The following is a 23,705-nucleotide window of genomic DNA, read 5'->3' on the forward strand; positions in this document are numbered from 1 at the left end:
AAATTTCTAGATAGCTTTTAAGATAAGGAAAATAATTGACATTAAAGTTTTATGTTTTTTGAAAAATTTATAAATTTGCCTATAAAATTAACTTTATGCTCGTAAATATTTACCATAATTGAATCATCAGGTGTAGTTTGGTTTGTAAAAACATACCTGATCAAACACATCTAAAGCAGTTTTATCATTCTATATTTTAAACCTTCGGAAACCAAAGTTTTCAGAAAATGCTCCTTTAAAATTAAATAAATTTTTTAATGAAAGAACTAAAATAAAAAGCTTAAAGACAAAAGTAAACCTTTTTTGAGAATTTTTTTTTTTGAAAACATATTCATGATAAAAAATTATTAGTTTAGTAAAGAATGAAATGATAGTTTTGAGAAAGTTATTTAAAACTTATCTGTAATCAGAATTAACGAAAAACTTTAAAAACTGCCACTACGCTGATACTTTAAAAATAATTTTTCTGTGATATTTCAGTTTTATACACTTAGCTTAAATGCTTGTTGTTAACAGTCACTTTGCTTTCGTTTAAGATAAACTAGATTGCTATAAAGATGTTTGGACAGCTTTTAGTCTATTTCAGTTTTGAAAAAAACTTATTCAAAATTGAGTTCTAAATTCTATGTTATAGTTTTTCTTTGTTCAAAAAACTAAAACATTTCTTTGAAGGTCTAAGACTAAGTAAAAAAGTTTATATAAAAAGATATACAAAATACGTAAATATGTTTTTTAAACAGTGAACTATACTGGTTTGGATACATTTTAGCTTTGTTTCTAAGCTGTGATAATACGTAAGAAATTGTATAAATACTAATAGTAGTGTACTTTTTTGGTCACATTTTTTGAATAATCTTAATAATGTATATAAATCTATTTTATTTACAAGTTTTTTATAATTTCTGGCTCAATCTTTCATACTCGAAAGTAAATTTTCATACTTAATGTAAAAGAAAAAAAAATCCTAAAGTAAAGCTGTCAATAAATGTGTTTAGTTTTGTGTGTCCTTTACGGCTTAAATTTGTTATACAATCGTGGTTTATGCTTAAGTAAATATCAAAGCTTTAATCTACAATCGATTTCTTAAATATAAAGAAATGAGAACTTTTGTTATCAATATAAGCATACACGTTTTATTAAAGCCTGGCAAATAAATTAAAATACAATCATTTTATTTAACGTTATAATGTGTTATTGAATTTAAAGTTATTGATCTATTTTTATTTTATGTATAATTAGTCCAAATAATTTTTAATTTAGGTTGAAAACTTATTTAAAGCCATGCATTCTAAAAATTCAAGTTTAAGTATATGTTACTTATTTTTAACAACAACATTATTTGTTGAAAAACCAATTAACTATCAAATTATTTATAACAAAGATTATTGTTTGAATAAGACACTTAAAACTACTCTCAAATACGCTTTACAGACTTTTCTTTATTTGCATCTGAATCTTTGAGTTTTTGAATAAATTTATTATATTTATTGCGAACAGATGTTATGTGACCATACATACGTCAGCAGTCTTGTTTGTATTTCATACAACTGTTTGTATCGTGAAGTTGATATTCCTTTAATAAAGTTATAAAAGCTTTATTTTGTAAAGAGTTTTTATTTTATTTTAAAAAGTCTTTGAATGTTAGAACTATTTTATAAGTTTTTTAAAATAAGTATAAAAATATTTAAACTTAAAATACTTAAACTTTGCAAATTATTCTTTTTTAAAGTTTAATAAATTAGCTATAAAACAGTTACGCAAATAGTTTACAGAGTAACATTGAGCTTCTACTAAATAATAGTTTCAACAGTACTCTAGCAGCAAAATTTTTAAACAGTTTTAAAACCTGAATATTTTGAGTAGTTTTTTTTACATTATATTTTGTTAGTTGAAAAAAATTAAGTCTGTATAGAAAAATAAAATTATTTAAGTTTAAAAATTACATTTATAAGAAGTTATATGTTAAGGCTATCCTACTGCCATTAAAAAGATTTGAAATTTTACATAAGTTAAGCATTAAAAAATGTACATAATTTTGCTTTAAAAAAATTTTTAGTTTAAATATGTTATATAAACATTTATATAACATTTATATTTATATAAACATTTATATTTATATATATGTTATATATATTTTATTAGAAAACATTTGTATTTTTTTAGAAAAACCTTAAAAAACTTACGAAAATGATGATTTTCTGTTTAAATGGTTTACTTTTTATAAAACATAATACTTTTGAAAGTATTTTGTTTGGTCGTATGAAAATTAAATCATTTATCGATTTTCTTAATAAGTTACAAAAGATACCGAAACAATATTCTTGTATCGTTGTCTAAAATACTTTATTTTAGTAATTAAAAAAAAAAAGTTTTTTATATCCATCGTTAAGCCAATATATACCCAATATTTTTTTTATCTTGCTTACTTTATAAGTTTACAAAGCTTAAAATATTTGTTGAGTGAAAATCGCCAATTCTAAACTTCAATTGTCAAAGTTTTTTGAGAGTTATGTATATTGTATATACTAATAAAATATTTATTTTCGTTTGCCACTCAATTACATGAGGAACATTAATTAATAAGTCACATAAAATAAAATAAATTTTAATTTGATCTAATTGTTAGTTAATACATATTAAATACTTGATGCGTTATAGGTATGTGCAAATGATGACGGATATCATGACGTCAATGAAGGAAAGTTAAAACTTCGATGGACTTCTTTCCTCTCAGCAAAACTTGAATGCTCTCAGGATAAGCAGCAAAAAAATGGGAAAAATGAAGACAAATCACACCATTTCCCAATTGTTACTTCTATGGTGGTTGTTGATGATAAATACTTATATGGAACTTTTACTGATAGTGTTAGTTGATTAAAGTTGGAAAACTGAAATTACTCTATTTTTAATTTTATTATATTTAAAAAATTATCATCAATTTTAACTTATAACTCACCTTTTGTTTTACGAGTGAATAAGTATTTGGAATCAGTCAAGCAGTGTTGCTTTAGATAAGTTTGTAAACTTAAAATATCTTTGAATTTTTTAGAAGTCTACCTCATATAGTTCATTCAGTTTATTTTAATAAATTAGTTTGAAAATAAAACTTACAGGGATTTTACAAAAAGTATTCTAAATAGTTGGCGTGTGTGATATACTGTAGATACAATTTTTTAGTATTTAATTAAAAGTATTTGTAAAACATAGCTGTGCATTGGCTAATTCATAAAAAGCTATACACTTGAGTCAGTGGTGTTTTGTGATATTTTAAAAAACGTTTTTGTTGCTGAGTTAGCAAGTGTAGACAGTTTTATAATAGTTTAAAAGTATACTTCTAAGTTATATTATATGAACGTTGGAAAATTATTGGTTTATATTTTTAACCATTTATATAAGTTTATTTCTGAATGCTTTAAAATATTCGGATCTCATTAAAGACTTTAACTACTGTACCTTATTAGTATTATAAAAGGAATACAAACTTGCCTAGAACAAACTTTATATGTATTTTGAATATTTTTATCAATGAACAATTAGAAAATATTTATTGTAGGTTGTTGTTTAATTGCTGACATGTAAAAATTATACATTTCAACTAAATAATAAAACCATTAAAGTAAATAAAATTAATTTTCACATTTTGGTTTCTGTTATGCATTTTAGCCAAAAGATGGTTGATCAATGAGATCAGTAGTCGTCTTGATTTAAAAAGCAAAAATTAATTCATATGTACGAAAACAAATAACAAACACATGAAAAATGTTAATGAAATAAAAAAGCATTTTAAGTGTCTGTTCTTCTAAACTTGCTATTAATTTATTTTTACATTTTATAATATATTAAATCTTAAAATGTAGAACACTAAAAGTGCTTAATCTACTAAAAAATACTTATTCTCGAATTTAAACAAGAAACTGGACATTTTCTAAAATCTACTATAATTTTTCTATTTTCTATAGCCATTTTTTAAAAGTGCATTGAAATTAATTGACATAGTGTACAGTGTTTTTAATGAGTTGTGATTATATTTACAATTTTCAAAGTATGTGAATATTATTTGCCTTATTTTCCAAAGCTGTTTTATGATGTTTTTCGACAAATTGTTTATTAATAGTTTTAACAACATTTAACATTAAAAAGTATTTATATAAAGTTATTTTTTAATAAATAAAATATGTATTTTTTAATTATCTACTGTACACAGCTTTAAAAAGTTTGAGAACCACTGCTATAAAGAATTTGCTGCCCAAATTTCTACTGTACCTGTTCCTTACTAACAAATTGTATTAAATTTACTGTGTTTATTTTGTGCATTTAGTGTTTCATAATTAAATAATCTTAAGTATTTTTAAAATATAAGTCCTAGGTTATAAATTCATATATTAAAAAAAATAAAAGTTTTTTTTTTTCTTAATTTGTTAGGATTAGAATTGTTTAGTATTTCGTATTATTCATAGTTACATGACAAAAAAAATCTACAACTCCAAACTACAACAAACTAGTTTAAGTTTCATACCTACCATTATAACAAACCTTATTCATATATTTTCAAATAATCACTTACTTAGTTCAGATTTAACGTACATCTAATTGAGTAAAGCTTGTTGTTGTTATTGTTTCACTTTTAGAATTTGTTATGCATCTGTGCAGTTTGTAATAAAACAATAGTTTTGCTATTTGAATAAATATCTCATTAGATCCCATAGTAGTTTTAAATTTTCTGATTATGTAGATGTTTTTTTAAATAAAAACAAAGTTTGTTCATAAGTACACACTTGGCTAACCCATCACATATTTAGAAATGTTTTGTATATTTTAGTAAAAAGTTTATGGTCCAATAGTTAGTTAAGTACTTGTAGTTTTGTCTTGAACTACCAACCTTTTTTAACCTTAACGTCATATGTATAATTGTAAGTATTAGTTTATTATTTTTGAGAAAAACAATTACAAAGTTTCACCGCAGAGTGGATTTTTAAATTGTAGATCTGTAGTAAAATATTAATGGTAAAAATGAAAAATAACTAAAAACTGGTTTGAATTAAGTTTTTTTTACAAAAAAAAAAAAAAAAAAAAAGAATTAAATTGATGCTAAACAATCTTTAATTTAAAAAATATTAAATTATAGTCCATAAAAAAATACAATTGAACCATGGTATACAGTGGGGTATTGATATCTAATAGATTTAAAAAAACAAAACTTTATAGAGCTAGAAATTATAGAGTTGTAAGTTAATATTATTAAGGACATTGTTCCTATAATTAATTAATAATGTTTAAAATAAAACCAGGTAAACACTAGAATTTTTTGAAAGCATTGTTGTTGTTAACACAGTTATATTATGATGACATAGAATAAAATGGCTTTTTGTGAAACATATTTGTTAAGCGAAAGATAGAATGAGAGTTAGATTTAAGATGTTAAATTAAAAAAAAATATTAAGTTGAGAATTAACCAAAAAGAGTATAATCTACTAATAATCTAGCTCAAAAAAATCATAATAGTTTAAATTTATAAAAAATATAATAATAATAATTTAAAACTGGAAATGGGTATGTTATAAAGCATGAACAAATTATTTAATATCTTAATAAAATATTATTTACTAAAAAACTGACTTTAAAAAAATATTATATATAACAATTTAAGACTGAAAATGGGAATACTGTTGTAATGCAAGTAACAATAATCTAATATCTTAATAACATTTATACTTATGTGGGCTATAATCTATAAATGTTCATTTAAGTAATGCGGGCATTGGGTTATCAGTTCGTTTCTCTTGTTTAAGGTTTTTCTTTTGTCTGCTAGGGCTATATGGAGTCTTTCTAAATTACATAAAGTGCTCATGTTAGTATGGTTTGTGTTAGATTTTACTGATTCTACTATTTTCCATCCAATTGAGTATTTTATATGGTTACTGTTTAGATCCCATAGGTGATTTGCAAGTTGGGTACAATTTTTGGGTTTGCTTTTAAAAGGCTTAGGGAAAGAGGCTTTGTGTTCAAAGTATTTATAAATAATTTACAATTATTGTAATAATTGTAAATATGTTAGAAAAATACTAACATATTTTTTATAAAGTTAAGTATATAACGTATTTTGGTTAATTGTTGTTGAATAATAAGCTCATCAATTTGTTTTAGTTTTTATGTAACATTGTATTTTTTTAAGAAATACTTTCCTGTTATAATTCTAATAACTATAAATTCTTTATAACCAACTTTCAGAATGTTGAAACATTGTGAGCGTTTAATTTATAAAAACAAAGTTTAAGGTTTTTTACATCAATCTTTGTCTATATTTGCTCTGATATGGTATTAATTTCAAGATTTTCTAGAAATGATTAAAATTAGTCAAACGTCGAGTTTAATTTTATATGCAACTTTGAACTGATCTGTTTTTTGTTTTAATAAATGTGCAGAAAAAACGTATGTACAGTATGCAAGAGTTAACTTACACTGGTATTTACACAGGATAAATCCGGCTCTGCAGTTTGTGGATTTTCTCTTCACCAAGTTAAAGAGTTGTTTAAAAATTCTGATTTCTTAAAAAAAGTTGAAAGTAAATATACAACAGTTTACAGAAAGGTATTTTAACAAGTTTTTTTTTTGAAACAGAACGTCTGTGTTGAAACATTTCTTTATGGTTTTATTTGAAAATTCCAAAAAACTAAATAAAAAAAATTTAAATTAGACCGAATTATATTTATTTTTTAGTAGCTTTAAGTTATTATTTTATGTTATTAAAAAAAAATCTTTTTTTTATGCTCTGTTAAGTTTGTTTTTTGGAGAGAAATATTCATATATTGGATTAACCACTAAAAGTATTTTACTTTCACTTGCTATTTTATGTAAAATTGATTAAAAAAAAATTTCTTTTTATAGCATTTCTTTGTAGAAATCGACCCAAGGTGTTTCGTTTTTTGTTTATTTAGTGTAGTTACTTTTTATAAACTTGTATATTTATCATTTTTATCTAGGAAGCTCCAAACAGCCCTATTTCACCTGGCATGTGCGTCACTTCAAAAACACTCAACAATGTATCTTCAACCCGAAATCTTCCAGAAAAATATGTTGCTTGGATTAATGAGCACCCTAAACTGAGAGATGTGCTTAGATCTACTAACCCAAAATCACACCATGGTAATCCTGACAAAGCAAAAACTTTGTTAAGATTAAAAAACTATCAAATTACTTCAGTAAGTTCAAATGTATAGGTGTAAGTTATCTTTATTTTCTTCTTTTAAACCTTTATTTTATGTATGGATCTATTTGTGAGTGTTTTGTTCTTTCATAAGATATAGAATATCTTTATAAACTCATAAACAATGTAAAACTCAAAAGAAATCAATTAAGTGATACTTATTTACGTTTGCATAAGTTATTTTTTTTCAGTTTAATTTATATTGGTTTTACAGCTTAGAAAAGAAAGGTCTTTTATGTAAAATTTTTTAAATTAAGCTAGTTTTAACTTTTTTGCTTCAAAAAACAACTTTTACTTATTTAGTTAGTTTTTATTATTATTTTGATTTAAAAATAAGTTGGCAGTATTCAACTATTAAGCGAGATAAGTATTGTAGAGTACCTATACATAAATTTATATTATACATTATAAAGAAAAAGTAATTTTAGAATTAAGTTTATATATGGGTACATTTTAAATAACTGTTTAGTGAAAACAAAAATATTGTTAATCAACAATATTTTCGAAGTTTTATAAGTTTTATTTAATCTGAAATGTTTTTAAAACTTTTTTAATTATTTTTTACGAAATAGATAGCTGCCTACAAAGGTTTGTCCTTGAATGAAGTTGAACATGATCTATTTTTCGTTGGGACTGAGACTGGAAAAGTAATAAAACTTCGTCTCATTAAACCAGTAAGACATTTCTAAAATATTTTTAATAAATAAAACACAAAATTAACTATTACTAGCTTTCGGTTTTCAAAATGTTCTTAATGTTGATTATAAACTTATAACATGTTGTTTTATTTTCAATAGTAATTTCAAGTTAATTAAAGTTAAAAAAAATACTTTAAGTTTTAATATTTTAAAAATGAATGAAAGTAGTTTTTAAAGTAAGATTAGCTTTTTGAACAACTTGAATTATTTTTTTTTAATATTTGAGTATGTTAATAGTGCTAATTTCAAATTATAATAAATTAAAGGTATGTTAAGCACAAATTCTGATGATTTTTGTTTACAAAAATAATCAATTAAACTTAAACTTTTTTACCCTATTGTAAATTGAAGTTACTTTTTTAATTTTATTTCTCAGGTTTAGTAACTTTAAATCGAATTTTTTACCTTTTACTTGTTGTCAGCCAAGAACTTTATCAATGTAGTCGTTAACCACTTAGTGCACATTTAAGTGAATAATTTTCATTAAACATATACCAACCATTGAACTTTTAGTACTTTTTTAAAGCTATAAGTATAGTAAATTTTATTAAAATTATAAAAAGAAATATTTATTTTTTATGACAGTAATAAGTACCCTTGAGAAAACTTTGTTGTACTATAATTGAGACCATTATTAATAGAAAATATTCCGAATAACAGTATAATGATAGTATATAAAAGTTTTAACGATGAATATAAAAATTGTAGTTTCTAATAAAATAAAAATATATCATTAATAAAATTTTCGTGAAAACAGTGTAATATCAAACAGTTCTCAGCTTTCAAGTTATGCATTATGTATAATTTTGAGCTGCAAAATATTTTTTTCTTCTTCCTTGCACTTTAATAAGAATAAAAAATATTATTATCAGGAATCATCATTTTTAACGGAACTAGCACAATTTCAAGTAACTAAACGGAAAATAAAAAAACTTGAAATATCTTCGAAACAACTTTATGTATCTACTAGTTCTTTTATACTTCAAGTAAGTATATTTGTACATATTTAAACATGTGCAATAAGCTATATTTAACACTTATATACAATCATTTAGTTTGTAAAAAGTGAAGTTTATCTTGAATTTAGAAAATAAAACCTATGAAGTATAAAAATATTTTGTTCATCCAGTGAATTCTTTACTATTTAACATTCTTAACTTTAAAATTTTTTTAACAATAAATAATATGACGATTTAACAAAATTTTAATGTTAATATCAATTTAAAAATTGAAATAAAACATTATTTACTTCTACCACAAGGTTAGAGGTAATTTTTTTAAATATAATCATGCTTGTTTTTTGTCATTTTAGTCAAAAAATAGTATACAACCAATTTTGTTACTATGTTGAGTTTATTTTGTTTATCAATCGTAATTAATAAAAAAAAAAAATTGTTGACAAATTAACAGCTACCAACATCACAATGTGACATTTACACTTCTTTCTGTCAACCTTCATGTAACCCCTGTATTATGTGTTTGCTTAGCAAGGACCCTACATGTGCTTGGAATAAAATGCAAAATGTTAGTTTAACATCTTATCAAATCGGTCGTGATTCAATCACTTTGATTCAGGCTTACTATTTTATTCATTCTGTTTTGCTTTTAGTATATTTTCCTTGTAATTATAACGCTAATTGTATTATTGATACTTGTTTTCACTGGTATAAAGTTAAAACATTGGTTTTATAAAACTAAGTTTTAGTTTCAAATAATTATTTTAAAACGTACCTAAAATATATTGAATATAGTTTTTGAAATTTTCAACGCGAAAAAGGCAACATGATTTTGTTTCAAAAACAAATTTTTTAAACATTTCTTTTACTTAAACTAAGTTTTGCGCCTATCGTTTATTTGCATTTGATCAGATTATCTAACGTATTATTTCATATTTCCCGCTTTTTTAAAAGTTTCTTTACCAATTTTTATTTGTTAACAAACACTTTGTAAAGCATTTTTGTACTTTGGTACAAACATTTCGCTCTGTTCATTTTATTGATAAAATGTATGTACAGAATTAAATTTTAATTAGTTTTCAAAGCTCTACTGTTTATCGCTTAATATTGTTTTCGTTTTAATAATTACTTTGAAATTAAAATTTCAAGTTCAAAAACGATAATTCTTAAAATAAATACTTCTTAAAGTCATATATTTTTAGTTGTTATTGTATTAGCTTTTAGGTAATTCAGTCAACTACTTTATATTGTTTAATTCAAACAGTATAAACTTATTTTTCCATCAACCTAGGTACGCACATATATTGATATTTTATTACGCAGAAATGTACAGCTGTGGATTTAAATAATACAAATAATGATGATTTGTTTCAAGATATCAGTGAAATTAAACAATGTGGCTTAATTGAACCAGTGGTTTATCGAAAATCGGGTTATTAGCATTTATGTCTTATGTTTTTAAGTTTGTGATATAAGTTAAATTTTAGTTTAGTTTATGCCACTGTCAAATATTTTTAGATTACTATACACTTCTTAAGATTTTATTCATGTCATTAAGCGTAAGTAGCAATTTTACTAGACTCTAGTAAAACGTATTAAAATTACAAACCAATAGTTTTAAATGACTTAACTTTCTATTTATTATAATCAAAGCTAGGTTTTTAACATTTATTGCACTATATTTAACATTTATTTTAATTTAAAAATATCAATATTTTAGTGTCATAAATATGCTTTAACATTATTACACTATACAGGGTTGCCACTTTACCTGGAAACCTTGAGAAACCTGGAATTTGACAATTTAGGCAAAAAAAACCTGTAAAAACTTGAAATTTATAACTTTTGACATGTTCAGTGGTAAAATTTCGATTTGACTCAAAAAGTCTATTATATAAATAAAAAAATTTTGTCATCAATTATTTTTTTTCTAATAAAAACATATGTAAAATAGCTTTACAGTATCTTTTCAATGTTTTTATACTATTTTACACAGTTTTGTTACCTTAAACTTAACTTTAAACTAAAAATAGACCCAAAAATGTGTACTTTTAAAAGCCTGGAAGAAATTTGGAAAACTTGGAAATTTTTTTGAAAAAACGAGTGGCAACCCTGACTATATTAATGGCTTCTGAAATAAAAAAACTGTGCACAGCTCATTATTGGATTAAAAACACTGTTTACACTATTCCATTAAATAAGTTTTTTTTTTTGATTATGGTTTAATTGTTTTTATTAGTATAAAATATAATATAAATTTATTAAAGTTATTTTAGATAGAGTCTAAATAATTTTACAAGAGAATAATAAACTATTAGTTAAAAGAACATACTTATGTTTGCATTATGTTAAGCTCTATATACTGTACACTATCAAAAAGGTCATCTAGGTTATCAAGTATGAAGTGACACTTTAGCACAGAGTGTCACTTTAGCACGGCGTCTTTTAGCACAAAGTGACACTTTAGCACGATTCTTTTTTCTGCTTATATAACATATGCACTACTATGTTTAAATACATAAAAACAAACTGTGCAACAAGTAAACTAAAAGTTAACAAGCTTTAAATGTGTTACAAATTTAAGCTTCAACTAAAACTTTGTGTTTGAGTTGTACTACTAGTTATTTCAAACTTTAACTTTATACTAATAAGATAAATAAAAATTTACCACCTCTATTAACTCATTTTACTATACAATTTTAAGTAAGATATTTTTATACTTTTACTATGTTTTCAACATAGAGATATTTTTATAAACCTAGCAGTATACACGAGCTCTAGATTTTTTTAAACATTTAAATTTCTTTTAATTAACTTAACTAAGGTTAAATTTTAAGCATAGATTTATAAGAAAGGTGTTAGATAAAAATATTGATAAATAATTTACTTTTGTTTTTAAAAAGCTATAAATACTTTATTACAAAATATTTACTAAAAATATGTATAGCTTCAAAAATCGTAATACGAAAATGTTTCAGGTTCCTCTTAATTCTACATACGTAGAATTTTAGCACGCGTCTCGTAATTTTTAAAATACTTATCTATTTGTTGTAAAATTTTAATATAGACTACTAAAGGCTAAATAAACTTACTTCAACAATTTATCTTTTTGTTTAGCTTTTTTATTACTTTTTTTAGTTTTAAAAACTTATAGTATAACTTTACTTAAAATCTTTTTAAGACGATACTTTCAAAAGTGTTAGAACTAATTTCGCATTTATTAGTTTGTTAAGCTTAATAATTGTTAAGTAATTTAACATCATTTAAATATACATTTTAAAAAATCAAATAATAATATAAAATTAACAACATTTCAAAATTTTTTATGGCTGAAGAAGTTTGCTAAACACAAAAAGATAAACAAACAAACCCTTATTTGAACAGTTCAAAGAAAATTAATTTATTAATTATAGTTTTAAGCAGAAGTAACTTTGGTAAGTATTCTTCCCCTTGAATTCACACTTTAAATTCCTAAAATCCGTACTCAACAGGATGCTGACTGTATTAAGTTCAACTTTAGACATTTTACTAAGTATAATATTAATTTTAGTATAATTAATTAGTTTGAAAGTATCGGTTGTTCTCAAGTAAAGCTAAATACACTCCGTGCTAAAGTGTCACTCCATGCTAAAGTGACGATGTGCTTTCTGACGCCTATCCACTTAATAATTAACTATGAGTTATATATATATTTTTTTTTAATAGATATGCAATAAAATATGTTTTTTTGAATCATGCACGCGTAAGATAATTTATTTAAGGCTGACTATTCTGAATTTAACGTTATATGAAATATAGTACATAATTTGTAAACTAAAATTTAATTTTTTCTTTTTTTAATTTCGATTAATAACATTACTGTGTTTGTCCTAATGAGAACGAAACCAATGATAACTTTATTTAAAACGTAATTATTTGTTAACTACAACGATAAAGTTTTTCAAAAATTTTCCATTTGAATGCATCATATTAGAAATTTTATTAAATTAGTTTTATGTTTTTTTACAACTTTAAAAAAGTTGAAAATTTTAGATTTTAGATTTTCAGAACCAAGCTTTTGTACATAAAATTTTAAGTGTAAGTTTTAGTATAAATCTTGCCTTTAGTTTAATTTAGTATGAAAATGTTGCTGTTTTTTTTTATTAACCTGTTAAACAGTTTTTAGTTTTTTACAGTATTTACTTTGTTCTTTTACGTATTAAGTTTTTATGTGTCTGAACTCCGGTTAAAACAAGTTAAGGCAACCTAACAAAATTTCTTATGGTTTTATTGTAACATAAGACAAACGTAGTATCTAAAAAAAGTCAAATAGTTCATATTCAAAATAATGGAACTTAAGTGAAGAACTTTTGATTTACAAGCACCACTTATTCCTACTTGACTTAATTTTTATAAATATTTATATATATATATGTTAATTGTTAGTTAAAAAAGTTTAAAGTTGATATATTTTTTTAGTTACATGTAAATTTTGTTTTAGTTTCTGAAAATAAAGAAACAACTTATTAAATTTCTTACACTTAAAATATTTTAGTACCTGCAAATGGGGAAACAGTAGTTTATGGTGAAAAATCTATGGGTTTAAGTAATAGAATGGTAGCTGTTTGGTGGAAAATATACCGAGATGGCAACAAACACAAAAGTTAGATTTTTTTATTATTAACTCATAATAGTTGACAACTGGTAGCTTTAAAAAAACAATGATCTTAATTATGTTTACCAATTGAACTAAACTTTTTTTTTCTTACTCTTTTTTGTAAATTACAATTTAGACTTATTGTTTATTTCTTAATGTTGAGATTCGAGCTTTGAAAGAAAAACTTTGATTTTCTCTTTTTTTTTCCTAAGTAAAAAAAATTGTTTAATCTTTTACCACAAACATTATTGTAAACGTTATTTCATGCTTCAAAAATCGTTTTTTAAACATTATTTAAACAATATGGAATCTTAATACTTGTAACATTATATAGATAAACTTCACATGATTCATTTTTATTGCAAAAAAAATTAGCATACTAGTTTTCAAATGTTTAATATTAGTGATTTTTTAGGACACAAAAAAAATAATTGAAGTGATGTATATTTACTAATTAAAATTATCTGTAGTTGCATGCTGTTTTTATTTAATAGCTTATCATAAAAAACTTAATTAGGTAAGATTTGTTATAAAGTATTTGTGTTTTGACATTTTTTGATAGAATTTATAAAACAGTTTGTGATTTTCATATTAGTTTTAAATTTTTCGTAAGCATAATTTTTTTTCTAGCATAAAAAAACTGTTGATTTGATTTGAAACGTATTTAATCAACACATTTTATCACCAGTTGTGCTAGATGACAAATTTGAAGTTGATAAAATGAAGAGACTCCTCATCAACGATTTCAATTCACTTGAAGATGTTGCAACGTACAGATGTAATTATATTATTGATGGTGTTAATGTAGCTATTGTCGATTACCAAGTCTACGAAGAACAACCAGTAGTTACTGTTTCACCTGATAGTGAGTTTTTATAAACACTAATATTATAAATATGTACGAAGTTCAGATATTTCTAATCTGTTATATTGATTGTATATAATTTTTATATTTATTTAATTTATTGCATAGTTTTTTGATATTCGTAGATTATAAAGTTTTTTAGACTTGGTGTTAATTCAGATATTCAATAAAATTAAAAAAAAACTACTGTGAAAACTTATTATTTTGTTTCGTATTTATGTGTTTTGAGAATTTGCAGTTATAATTATCTATTAGACTTTTGAAAACATACTGTTCACGGTAGTTTGTTTTTTTAATAAAATTTATTTTTTAAGAATTAGAGTTTTAAATTTTATAATGAAAAAAATCGTGAAAACTTTTTCAAAAATTTGCATAAAAATTTAAGTATATAGTTACGTATTGATTTTTAAAATAATAACATTAAAAAAAATCATGTATAAAACCACAATATACATGCTAATAACCACCACATGTTAATAAAAATCACAAAAAGAAAACGATAATCAAACACAGAACTACAGATACACTAAAGCGCAAAAAAAACGTTGTACCTAAAATATTGATTTATATTATCTTTTTCAAATTGTTGAAGTTTAAAACGTTATGTAAAAATGAAACTTTAACCTTATATATAACTATACCTTTGCATAAAAATGTAAGTTTGCTATACAAATCAGTTGCAGATAGTTTTTTTATCATAAATTTCTTAAACACTTACTAAGAAACTTCTGCAACTAACTTTTATAAGCTAGGGAGCTCAACTTGTCTGCAAATATTTCTGATAAAGTGTAAAAAGCAAGTACTTAAAAAATTTATATATTAAAATAATATAATTAAAGTAAAAAACTATCATCGTTTTAGAAAAAAAAGTCCTTTTATAATAATTTTGAATATATTTTATCTTGTAAATTTTTCAATTAAATGTTTTTTTTTATATATTGATCATTAATAGTTTAAACTAGTTTTTTTTTACTTTTATAGTTGTCGACGTTGGGTCTAAGATCGAACTTACTTCATTTGTCGACCAAACCACTACAAAGACCCCTGCCATCAGTGAAATTGACTCAAATAAAGAGATCACACCAGAACCTGTTATAGGCAGTGTAGATATAAACATTATAGGTTATTTGGTAACATAAATAACTGCTTTTATATTATTCGGAATATAGTTTTTATATATTTCCGAATATATTATATATAGTTTAACTTGTTTGCTGTGTTAAAAAATTTATGTAGAGTTATTATTGCCTTGTAGATCTATTGATCTAATTCTTATATATAAACTACTTCGTTATATTGGTTGTTTATTATCAATTTTTGTCACATTTTTGTAATTGTTATGTTTCACTAGTATTGATAAACAAAACAATTTTGACTTAACTGTGTAGTAACAACAGTTTAAAAGTTGTGATTTCAAACGTTTTTACTTGTATTGATTTTGTTTTCTTTATAAATTATTGGTAATTTTGCCTTTTTGTTACCATTAAATCAGGGTTTTTTAAAAGGGACGTTATTGCCCCTTTTTGGGCAATTTTAGTAAGTTCTGACAATAGCTATTAAAAGGGAGAAGGAGGGAGGGTGCTTGAAAGTTTTGGGTAGTTTTAAAAATTTACTTCTTAGCTTAATATCAATATTTGACCTTAAGAAAAGATTTAAACGATTAGTTACATTTTTCTTAAGTAAAACAAAGAAAAATAATGAATAGTCGGGACTAATTTTTTACAGCAAATTACATATTCTTACTTAACACCTATATAGATTAATTATTTTTACAATTTCACTAACCCAAGGTTTACCAAAATGGGAAAATCGTCTCTTGGGGGCGATATTGACTATCAAGGGGCAATAACTAGCAATGAAGTATAAATGTAAATGAGCAGTAAAATTTAAAAGGGAGATATCTAATAAAAGAGGACGATTGTGCTATAAGAGCTATTGTAAAAATTATTTTTGGAAACACTAAATTAAATTATTTTCCAAGCTTCTTAAATGACTTATAACTCAAATGCATATTTACAGTAATTGCAGTATGCTTGACAATTCTAATGGTTTCTATTCCATCAATAATTTTCGTTTTAAAAAGAAGAGAGACTGGAAGTTATTGTCATAAAGAAAAACTTGAAAACAACTCAAGGTAACTTTAATTTAAATATGATGCCTATTGTAGCTGTATATTTTTTAATTGAAGGGTCACCTTTCTCACAATTTAATCTTATTTAATTGAAATTAACTAAGCTACAAGTTGCTTTTTACAGATTTTTAAAACTCAAAATAATTTTGAGATATAGCCGGTCAAAGTCGGAGACTACAATAGGTTCCTTATGGGAGGCACAAACTAAAACTGCAAATAACTAGAAATCACTAAAATATATTTCCTCCTACGGTTTTAGAGAAAGCTACCTCAAACTTTCAGGAAATATTTCTTCAGTATTTATAAAGTCTGTTGGAACAGAATTAAAAAAAAACAAAATAAACTTTTTTTTGTATAGATAAAAAAAGTATTTTTTTATTTTTTAAAAATTCCTTCCAACAGATTTTTTTAAATACTGCAAGAAATATTCCTGAAAATTTGAGGTGTTTATGTCAAAAAACGTAGGAAAAGATAGATTTTTAGTGAAATAGTCTTTTTTCGCAGTTTTAGTTTGCGCCTCCCATAAGGAACCTATTCTTGCCTCCAAGTTTGGCTTGGTGTATTTCAAACATTGTTTTGAAATTTTAAAATATGTAAAAAGAATTTTGTAGCTTGGTAAAAAAAACTATTAAATAAGACCAAATTTTGAAAATAGTCATTGTGCCTTTAATGCAGTATTACCAAATGGTAGAAATGACTAAAAAATAACTTACCTAATATTTGGTTTTTTACGTTAAATCGCAATCAGTTCTTATTAAATTTAATGTTTATGAAGGTACTCAGAAACAAATGAAAGAAATAAAAAACCTATCAAACAGACAAATATAGAATTTCTTACAGAATATACGTCACCTCAAAACAATGGTAATTATTGCTCTTTAGCTTGTATATTAAAAAAAAATGCCACTGAAGCACGAGCTTAAGTAACTAATTAAACATTAAAAATACAGTTTTAATGTTTAAATAGTACTTTGTAAAATTGTGTTAATTCTAAACTGTCTAAAATAATCTTGTTAATACTCTAAACTTGTAAACTTTAGAAGAAAGCAAAAGTTTGATCCAGCGTCACCCATCATTCAAGAAAAAAGTTGCAGCTGTTAAACCACTTGTTATAAGTAAGTTTTAATACTATGCTCAGTAATTTTTTATTGATTTTGCATATATTTAGTTCATCATTATACTTTTTATTTTCATTTATATTTATACAGTTAATTTTTTAAAGTTAATTAAACTTTTATCCTCCGATTCTTAATAATTATGTGCAGGAAATTGTACTTGATTATAGTTTAAAAAATACATAACAAGTCAATTTTTGACAATATTTTTAATACTGCAAAATTATTATAAAACTTTTGTTTTACTCAACACAGACTTGGAAAAGATTCCATTCGCCGATGAAAATTCAACGATAACTCCTAACAATGAGTCAAGACAACAAGTAATTTCTTCCCATCCTAATGACTCTGCATTGAATAGTGACCCTTCTACTCCATTGAACTCATCTTTGAATGCCAACAGTTCATTAACACATTCAATGACACTAGGGAGACATGACAACCAAGGTAGAAGGAAAAGACGAAATCTTGTGGCAAGGTCTACTTCAATTCCTGCGCAAAAGTTTTTTGTGACCATCGACAACAAAAAACACAGGTTTTTTGAACTTAAACTTTAAGTTTTATTGTATATAAAAAATACTTTTAGTTCAGTCTAGATAAGGTATTGAATAATTTTATAAAATAGTTTTAATACAATATGAAATGATGTTTAAAAAACTTTATTAATACTTTTATAAAAAAGTGACTTTAATAATTACTTGTATACTTTTAATAGAATTATGCTTTAATCAGTTTCAATAAACTTGATATTTTTGGTTTTTCAAAACTTAATAAGTTCATAAACTTTTTCAAAAGTGCAACTGTTTTATTTTGTGATTTAAGAACAAGTTTTCGTATTTACCTTGTAAAGTAATAAATTTTATGTTTTACTGGTTCATTTTTTAACTACTTGTGATTTGTTTATCCAAAAAGGTTAAAAACTAAGTTTTTAAAAAAAGTCATTTTTAGATTAAAAATACTTTAAACCAGGATTTCCAAAACTTTTTTTCAAATGGCCCCCTTAAAAGAAATTAAAAAAGCTATGGCCCCCTTCAATAGGATTACTCAAAAAACTTCCATTAAAAGGACCTAAAAGACCTTCTTTTGCTCTTCATTAACAACTTTAGAATATTTAGTGTAAGTTTCAAAGCTACCACTAAAAACGCCAAGACCTTATTTTTGGTTTGCTTTTCATCAGCTACTCCATAATATCTAGTGTAAGTTTCAAATTATGAGCTGATGGCCCCCCTATGGCTCCTTAACTGCACATGGCCCCCCTTTGCTGCTCATGGCCAACTTTGGGAAACCCTGCTTTAAACGATACTACCTTGGTACATAAAAAGAAGAATGAATAAAGTTTAATTAACTTATTAATATAGTTAAGTAAAAAAAATATTTTCCTTGAAGGTTCTTAAACATTTAACAGGTGCAGCAAAATAATAAAAACGGATGCTGGTTTCATGTTTGAGGTTCAAGGAGTTGACATCCAATTAGAAGATACCAACGAAGATGAAGACCCTGAAATATCTTCAATACTTAATTCACATCATGGGGAGAGTCCTACTACAAATAGCAGTGATTCGACAATCCAACCAACAAGGACTTCACCTCTGATGCCGTTAAGATCACCTTCACCATTAAGAAGTCCTTCTCCCATCGGAAGTCTTAATTCGCTTATTGATGCTGTTCGCACAGAAGGTGATATTTAAAAAAATATAGTATAAGTAAAAAAAAGTCACAAAAAAAAAGTTTATACTTTTCAAATAGTTACAGCTAAACTCACTAAAAAAATATTCAAAAAGAAAACTATTTGTATGATAATTAAAAATTATCGTTGTATAGAAATACTCAAAGGTTTTTAATCGTTTTCTAAAAAGTTTTAACATACTGATCATAAGTTTTTTATGTATTTAAATCTTAAAAAGACATAACAAATAAAATAACTATATTTTATATTATTTGTGTATCCAAGCTACCTTGTTTACTTTTATGAATTTCATAGTAAACAGACTTAAAGCTTTAAATATTTTTTATTTTATTTAAAAAATGTTTATATTTGTATGTGTAGGAAGAACTACTAATAGTGATTATAATATAAGTATCAATAATAATGTTAATAATAAACTATTTAATATCTTAAACCGTAGAGTTACTTCTACATAAAATATTATATTTTGTTATCAAACCTTATTACAAATTGACAAAAATGTAACATCTTGGCATTATAAAGGTAGCATTGAAGTAGTGACATCATCTACCACGTCATCATCCACCACTGACACCTACGCTACAGCTCCACCATCGCCTTTCAAAAGTTTAAACCAAGTTGACGTGTCAAATTCAAATCGCTCTTCTGTAGCAAAATGAAAAATAGTTGTGTGAATTTTTGAGGAAAAGTTTTCTGTGAAGATTGAAAATGAAAGAATTTATTTGTTGCTTACAAGCATAAAGAGTTGAGACCATTTTTTAGTACATACTGGGTGCTTATGAACTTGGACCATTGACTTTTAGAGTACTAGATTACAAAACCAATCTTTTTTACAACTAAAAACTATACTTTTTGCCTTTGTTTGCTTTATAAATCTAGTATTTTATTATTTGGTTAAAAAATCGTTTGATGACTTTTTTATTGTTAAGGTTATATTTGTATTAAAGCTGTAACATTCTCTGGTGGTCAATTTTGACTCGAACTAACTGTTAGTAGTCCTCATTTTTTAAAGCATTGTAAGGTGCTTGCTTGTAGCTTTCTGTTGACGTTTGAATTATTAAATCAGATCTTAAAATTAATATAAAATCTTGGTTTATAATGTAAAAAATACTCTGTTTGCAATAACTTGTAGCAAAAAGTTAAGCTTTAAGTTAAACTGTGTCTTAGTTGCAAAGCTGTTTACGATACTAATAACGAAAAAAAAATTAAAGTTTTGCTTTTTTATCATGACGTTTTTATTCTTAATATTCTAATGTATGTTTTATTTAATTTTAATGTCAATTAAATTTAAGCATTGTCTGTTTTGAAAAAAATTAATCATCACTGTATTTAATGCAACGAAACTTTTGAAAATCATACAACTACTCTACATTTCTTAACATTAAACTATCACAGGGTAAACTGATGACTTTAAAACTTAAAATAATGTTTCTTTTTTGTACATTTTGAACTGTGTGCTTCGTTTTATATTAATAAACATTGTTTAATTTGATTTAAATATATTATAAGTGATATTTTACAAAATATAATTTTAAGTTAAAAATGTTTTACAACCTGTTTCTTTTTTATGAAATTACAAGTCTTAGATTAAAAAAAAAGTTTTACTAAGCTAATATGATAGTTTAAACAGATTAATTAAAATATATTAACAAAGGTATACTAAGAATTGGGACGGGTCAAATATGCACGAAGACACTTTTGCACGAATGTGAAAAAAAAGATAAATAAAAGAAAAATAAAATAAGTAAGGGTTAGGGGTAGTAGTAGTGGAAAAAAAATAATATTAACAAGAAAAATAGAAATCGACAAACGGTTAGGGGTAACAGTGATAGTAAAAAAAAAGTAATAAAAATATAAGAATTTTATAAATTTACCGACCAAGGGTTAGGGGTAATATCAAAAATACAAAAAAAAAATTGTAATAATAAACGAATTAATAGAAATTAAGTTACTGAACAAGGGTTAGGGATAAATTAAAAAAAAAGTTCAGCCCATGCAAACGTGCCTCAATTACAATCATCTTGGCAATATTTATCGTCGATGCGTGTCTTGCCTATAGGTTTACATGTTTAATTATCAAATTAGTCTTTTTTGCAGTAAATTTTTTTAATGTTTAGACTTAATTTGTAATTACTGAAAAGTATCTGCACATAATAAATTTTTAGATATTTTATTTATTAAAAAACTATTTTTTTTAGTTATATTGGTTAGAATGCAGTATGTTGTACTAATTGAGAAATGTCGAAAACTAGCATTTTGAACAAGGCATAATAATTTACCCGAATAAAAATGTGTTCACTACAAACTTATAAGCATAATAAAAAATAAAAACTATTTATTACAGACTAAATTAAAAGCATATAATAAAGTTAAGCATTTTAAGTCAAATCAGTAAACCAAAAAAAAATTAAATCAATTCAAAATAGTAAGTGAAAACTATTTTTACGCAACTTATCTTACTTAAGTAAACGTTAAAAAACACTTTTAAATTAAAATTCAACCGTTTATTGTATTTAAACTCAATTATTTACAGTTACGCTATATCTTTTGAAAAGAACTTAGTATAAAAAACTTATCAAACTAAACATTTAGTCTTATATGTACCAGTTTAAATAGAAATATATAAACTTATGCATTTCATTAAACTTTATTTAACGGTTTCGACATGAGGTTTGTCATTATCAAACTATAAGCTGAAATAAATTGTAAAATAGTGTCAAATTCTATAAATGCAAGTTTAACATAACTAATGAACACTAGGCTAACATCAAATAACTGCATAAAAAAAAAATTTAATATAGTGTAAAGAAGTAAACTTATATAACATATTTAATTCACATTAACGATATTTATTCAAACATTGATATTCAAAGTGATATGAGTATTTTTGCAAATGATACAAAAAGTTTTAGTTAGCCAAATATTTTTTTACAATTTACTCTAGATAATATATACAAATGGCTAAAAACAAGAAAGCTTTATTTAAATCCTATCAAATATAAAATTTTAACCATTAACAATAACAAACTGTGCCCGATTTACCTATTAATCAATAACACTAAGATACCAACTGTTGAAGTTTTTAAGGATTTAGAAATAAGTATCTCTGAAAATTTAAAATGGAATGAACACTTATTTATATAAAGTTGTACAAATTTAATCTTATCAAATATAAAAAAGTTTTAAAACTAATTCAGCTACTATTCTGAAATATACGTTCGCCCTAAGCTTGAATACAATACCCAAATTTGGTCACCCTATTTAAATAAAACATTAATAAAGTTGAGTCTATGCAAAGAAGTTTTAATTGTTATATATTTAATCGTTGTATTATATCCAATACATCGTATAATTATAGATTGGTATAACTTGGATTAAAATCTCTAGAATATAGAAGAAAGAAATTTAATTTATTTACATTTACTCTTATTTATTGTTTATTTACATTTATATTACTTATTACTAATTATATATTACTTATTATTTCCTCTTCATAAAATTACTTGTGACAAATGTAAGGTTTTTTTCAGTCAATTTTTCAGTTTTTCCCATAATAAATATCAGTTAAAAGGAAATAATAATAAAAATAAAATGTAAATACAATTTTAACAACAGTCAGTGGCAAGGTTAACTTTTTCACAGAGCAATGAAAATGTAGAACAAGTACCACAAGATGTGGTATAGTGTGAGAGGGTGAAACATTTTCGCTTAAAATTAAAAGGATTTAATTTAAATACTATAAACATAAGTAGAATTCAATAACTTTCCATTAAAAACAAAAAATACATGTATAAGTTTTGTAATATTTATCTCATCTAAATTAAGAACTAGTTCTTTCGTTTTTCTATTTATAATATTAGCTATTTTCATTTCTCTACGCTTCCCCCTTTTAGACTATTAATTTACTTTTATTAAGTTTGTACAAATGTGTTATGTCTTATAAACTATTCTTCTGGAAGGTTATCGATTGTACTTTTTTATAAATGTGCATTTACTATTTCTGTTTTGTATGTACTAAGCTATCGCCTTTTATATTAAACAAACTAGTTTAAACCTAAAAATAAGTTGTTTATGAATTTAACTTTGTTTAATTTTTTGTTTATGTTTATTTTTTATGTTAAACTGTAACAATTTCTTTTTATATTCAATACTTGAACTTCCTATGTAAAGGATGTAAATTGAGTTTCTGAAAATTATACTTTTTATTTATAATAGAACCTTTCTTTATAAAATACATCTTTATTATTTTTTAACATAAAAAATTACTATTAAATTACGGTTACTAGATAAAAGGTTTTTATTCGAACACATATATCTGTTTGAAGTAAGTGATCTTTTAATTAACTTATAATTTACTAAGTAGTTCTCTTATCTAAAAAAAATATTTTTAAGTAACTTACTTTATTTTTTAGT

General features: G+C 24.0%; 1 protein-coding gene across 2 annotated transcripts in view; it reads left to right on the forward strand.

The window, feature by feature from the left end:
- The window catches only part of LOC145849828 (semaphorin-3ab-like), a 33,199-nt gene extending 12,421 nt beyond the window's left edge, over nt 1–20,778 (forward strand). Inside the window, exons 6-21 of one of the 2 annotated variants that reach the window (XM_082954903.1) lie at nt 2,659–2,865; nt 6,475–6,588; nt 6,981–7,199; nt 7,777–7,878; nt 8,775–8,888; nt 9,313–9,426; nt 10,182–10,290; nt 13,393–13,500; nt 14,183–14,359; nt 15,341–15,481; nt 16,379–16,493; nt 17,266–17,354; nt 17,531–17,605; nt 17,861–18,140; nt 19,011–19,282; nt 19,815–20,778. In XM_082954903.1, the coding sequence (XP_082811029.1) occupies nt 2,659–2,865; nt 6,475–6,588; nt 6,981–7,199; nt 7,777–7,878; nt 8,775–8,888; nt 9,313–9,426; nt 10,182–10,290; nt 13,393–13,500; nt 14,183–14,359; nt 15,341–15,481; nt 16,379–16,493; nt 17,266–17,354; nt 17,531–17,605; nt 17,861–18,140; nt 19,011–19,282; nt 19,815–19,951 (2,373 nt within the window). In that variant the 3' untranslated portion in view covers nt 19,952–20,778. The remainder of the gene's footprint in view (nt 1–2,658; nt 2,866–6,474; nt 6,589–6,980; nt 7,200–7,776; nt 7,879–8,774; nt 8,889–9,312; nt 9,427–10,181; nt 10,291–13,392; nt 13,501–14,182; nt 14,360–15,340; nt 15,482–16,378; nt 16,494–17,265; nt 17,355–17,530; nt 17,606–17,860; nt 18,141–19,010; nt 19,283–19,814) is intronic. The other variant, XM_082954904.1, reaches the window with a different exon arrangement.
- Nucleotides 20,779–23,705: the final 2,927 nt, after the last annotated feature.

Source organism: Thalia democratica, chromosome 2 (assembly GCF_965202585.1).
Source record: "Thalia democratica chromosome 2, ktThaDemo2.hap1.1, whole genome shotgun sequence".
NCBI classification, from domain to species: Eukaryota; Metazoa; Chordata; class Thaliacea; order Salpida; family Salpidae; genus Thalia; species Thalia democratica.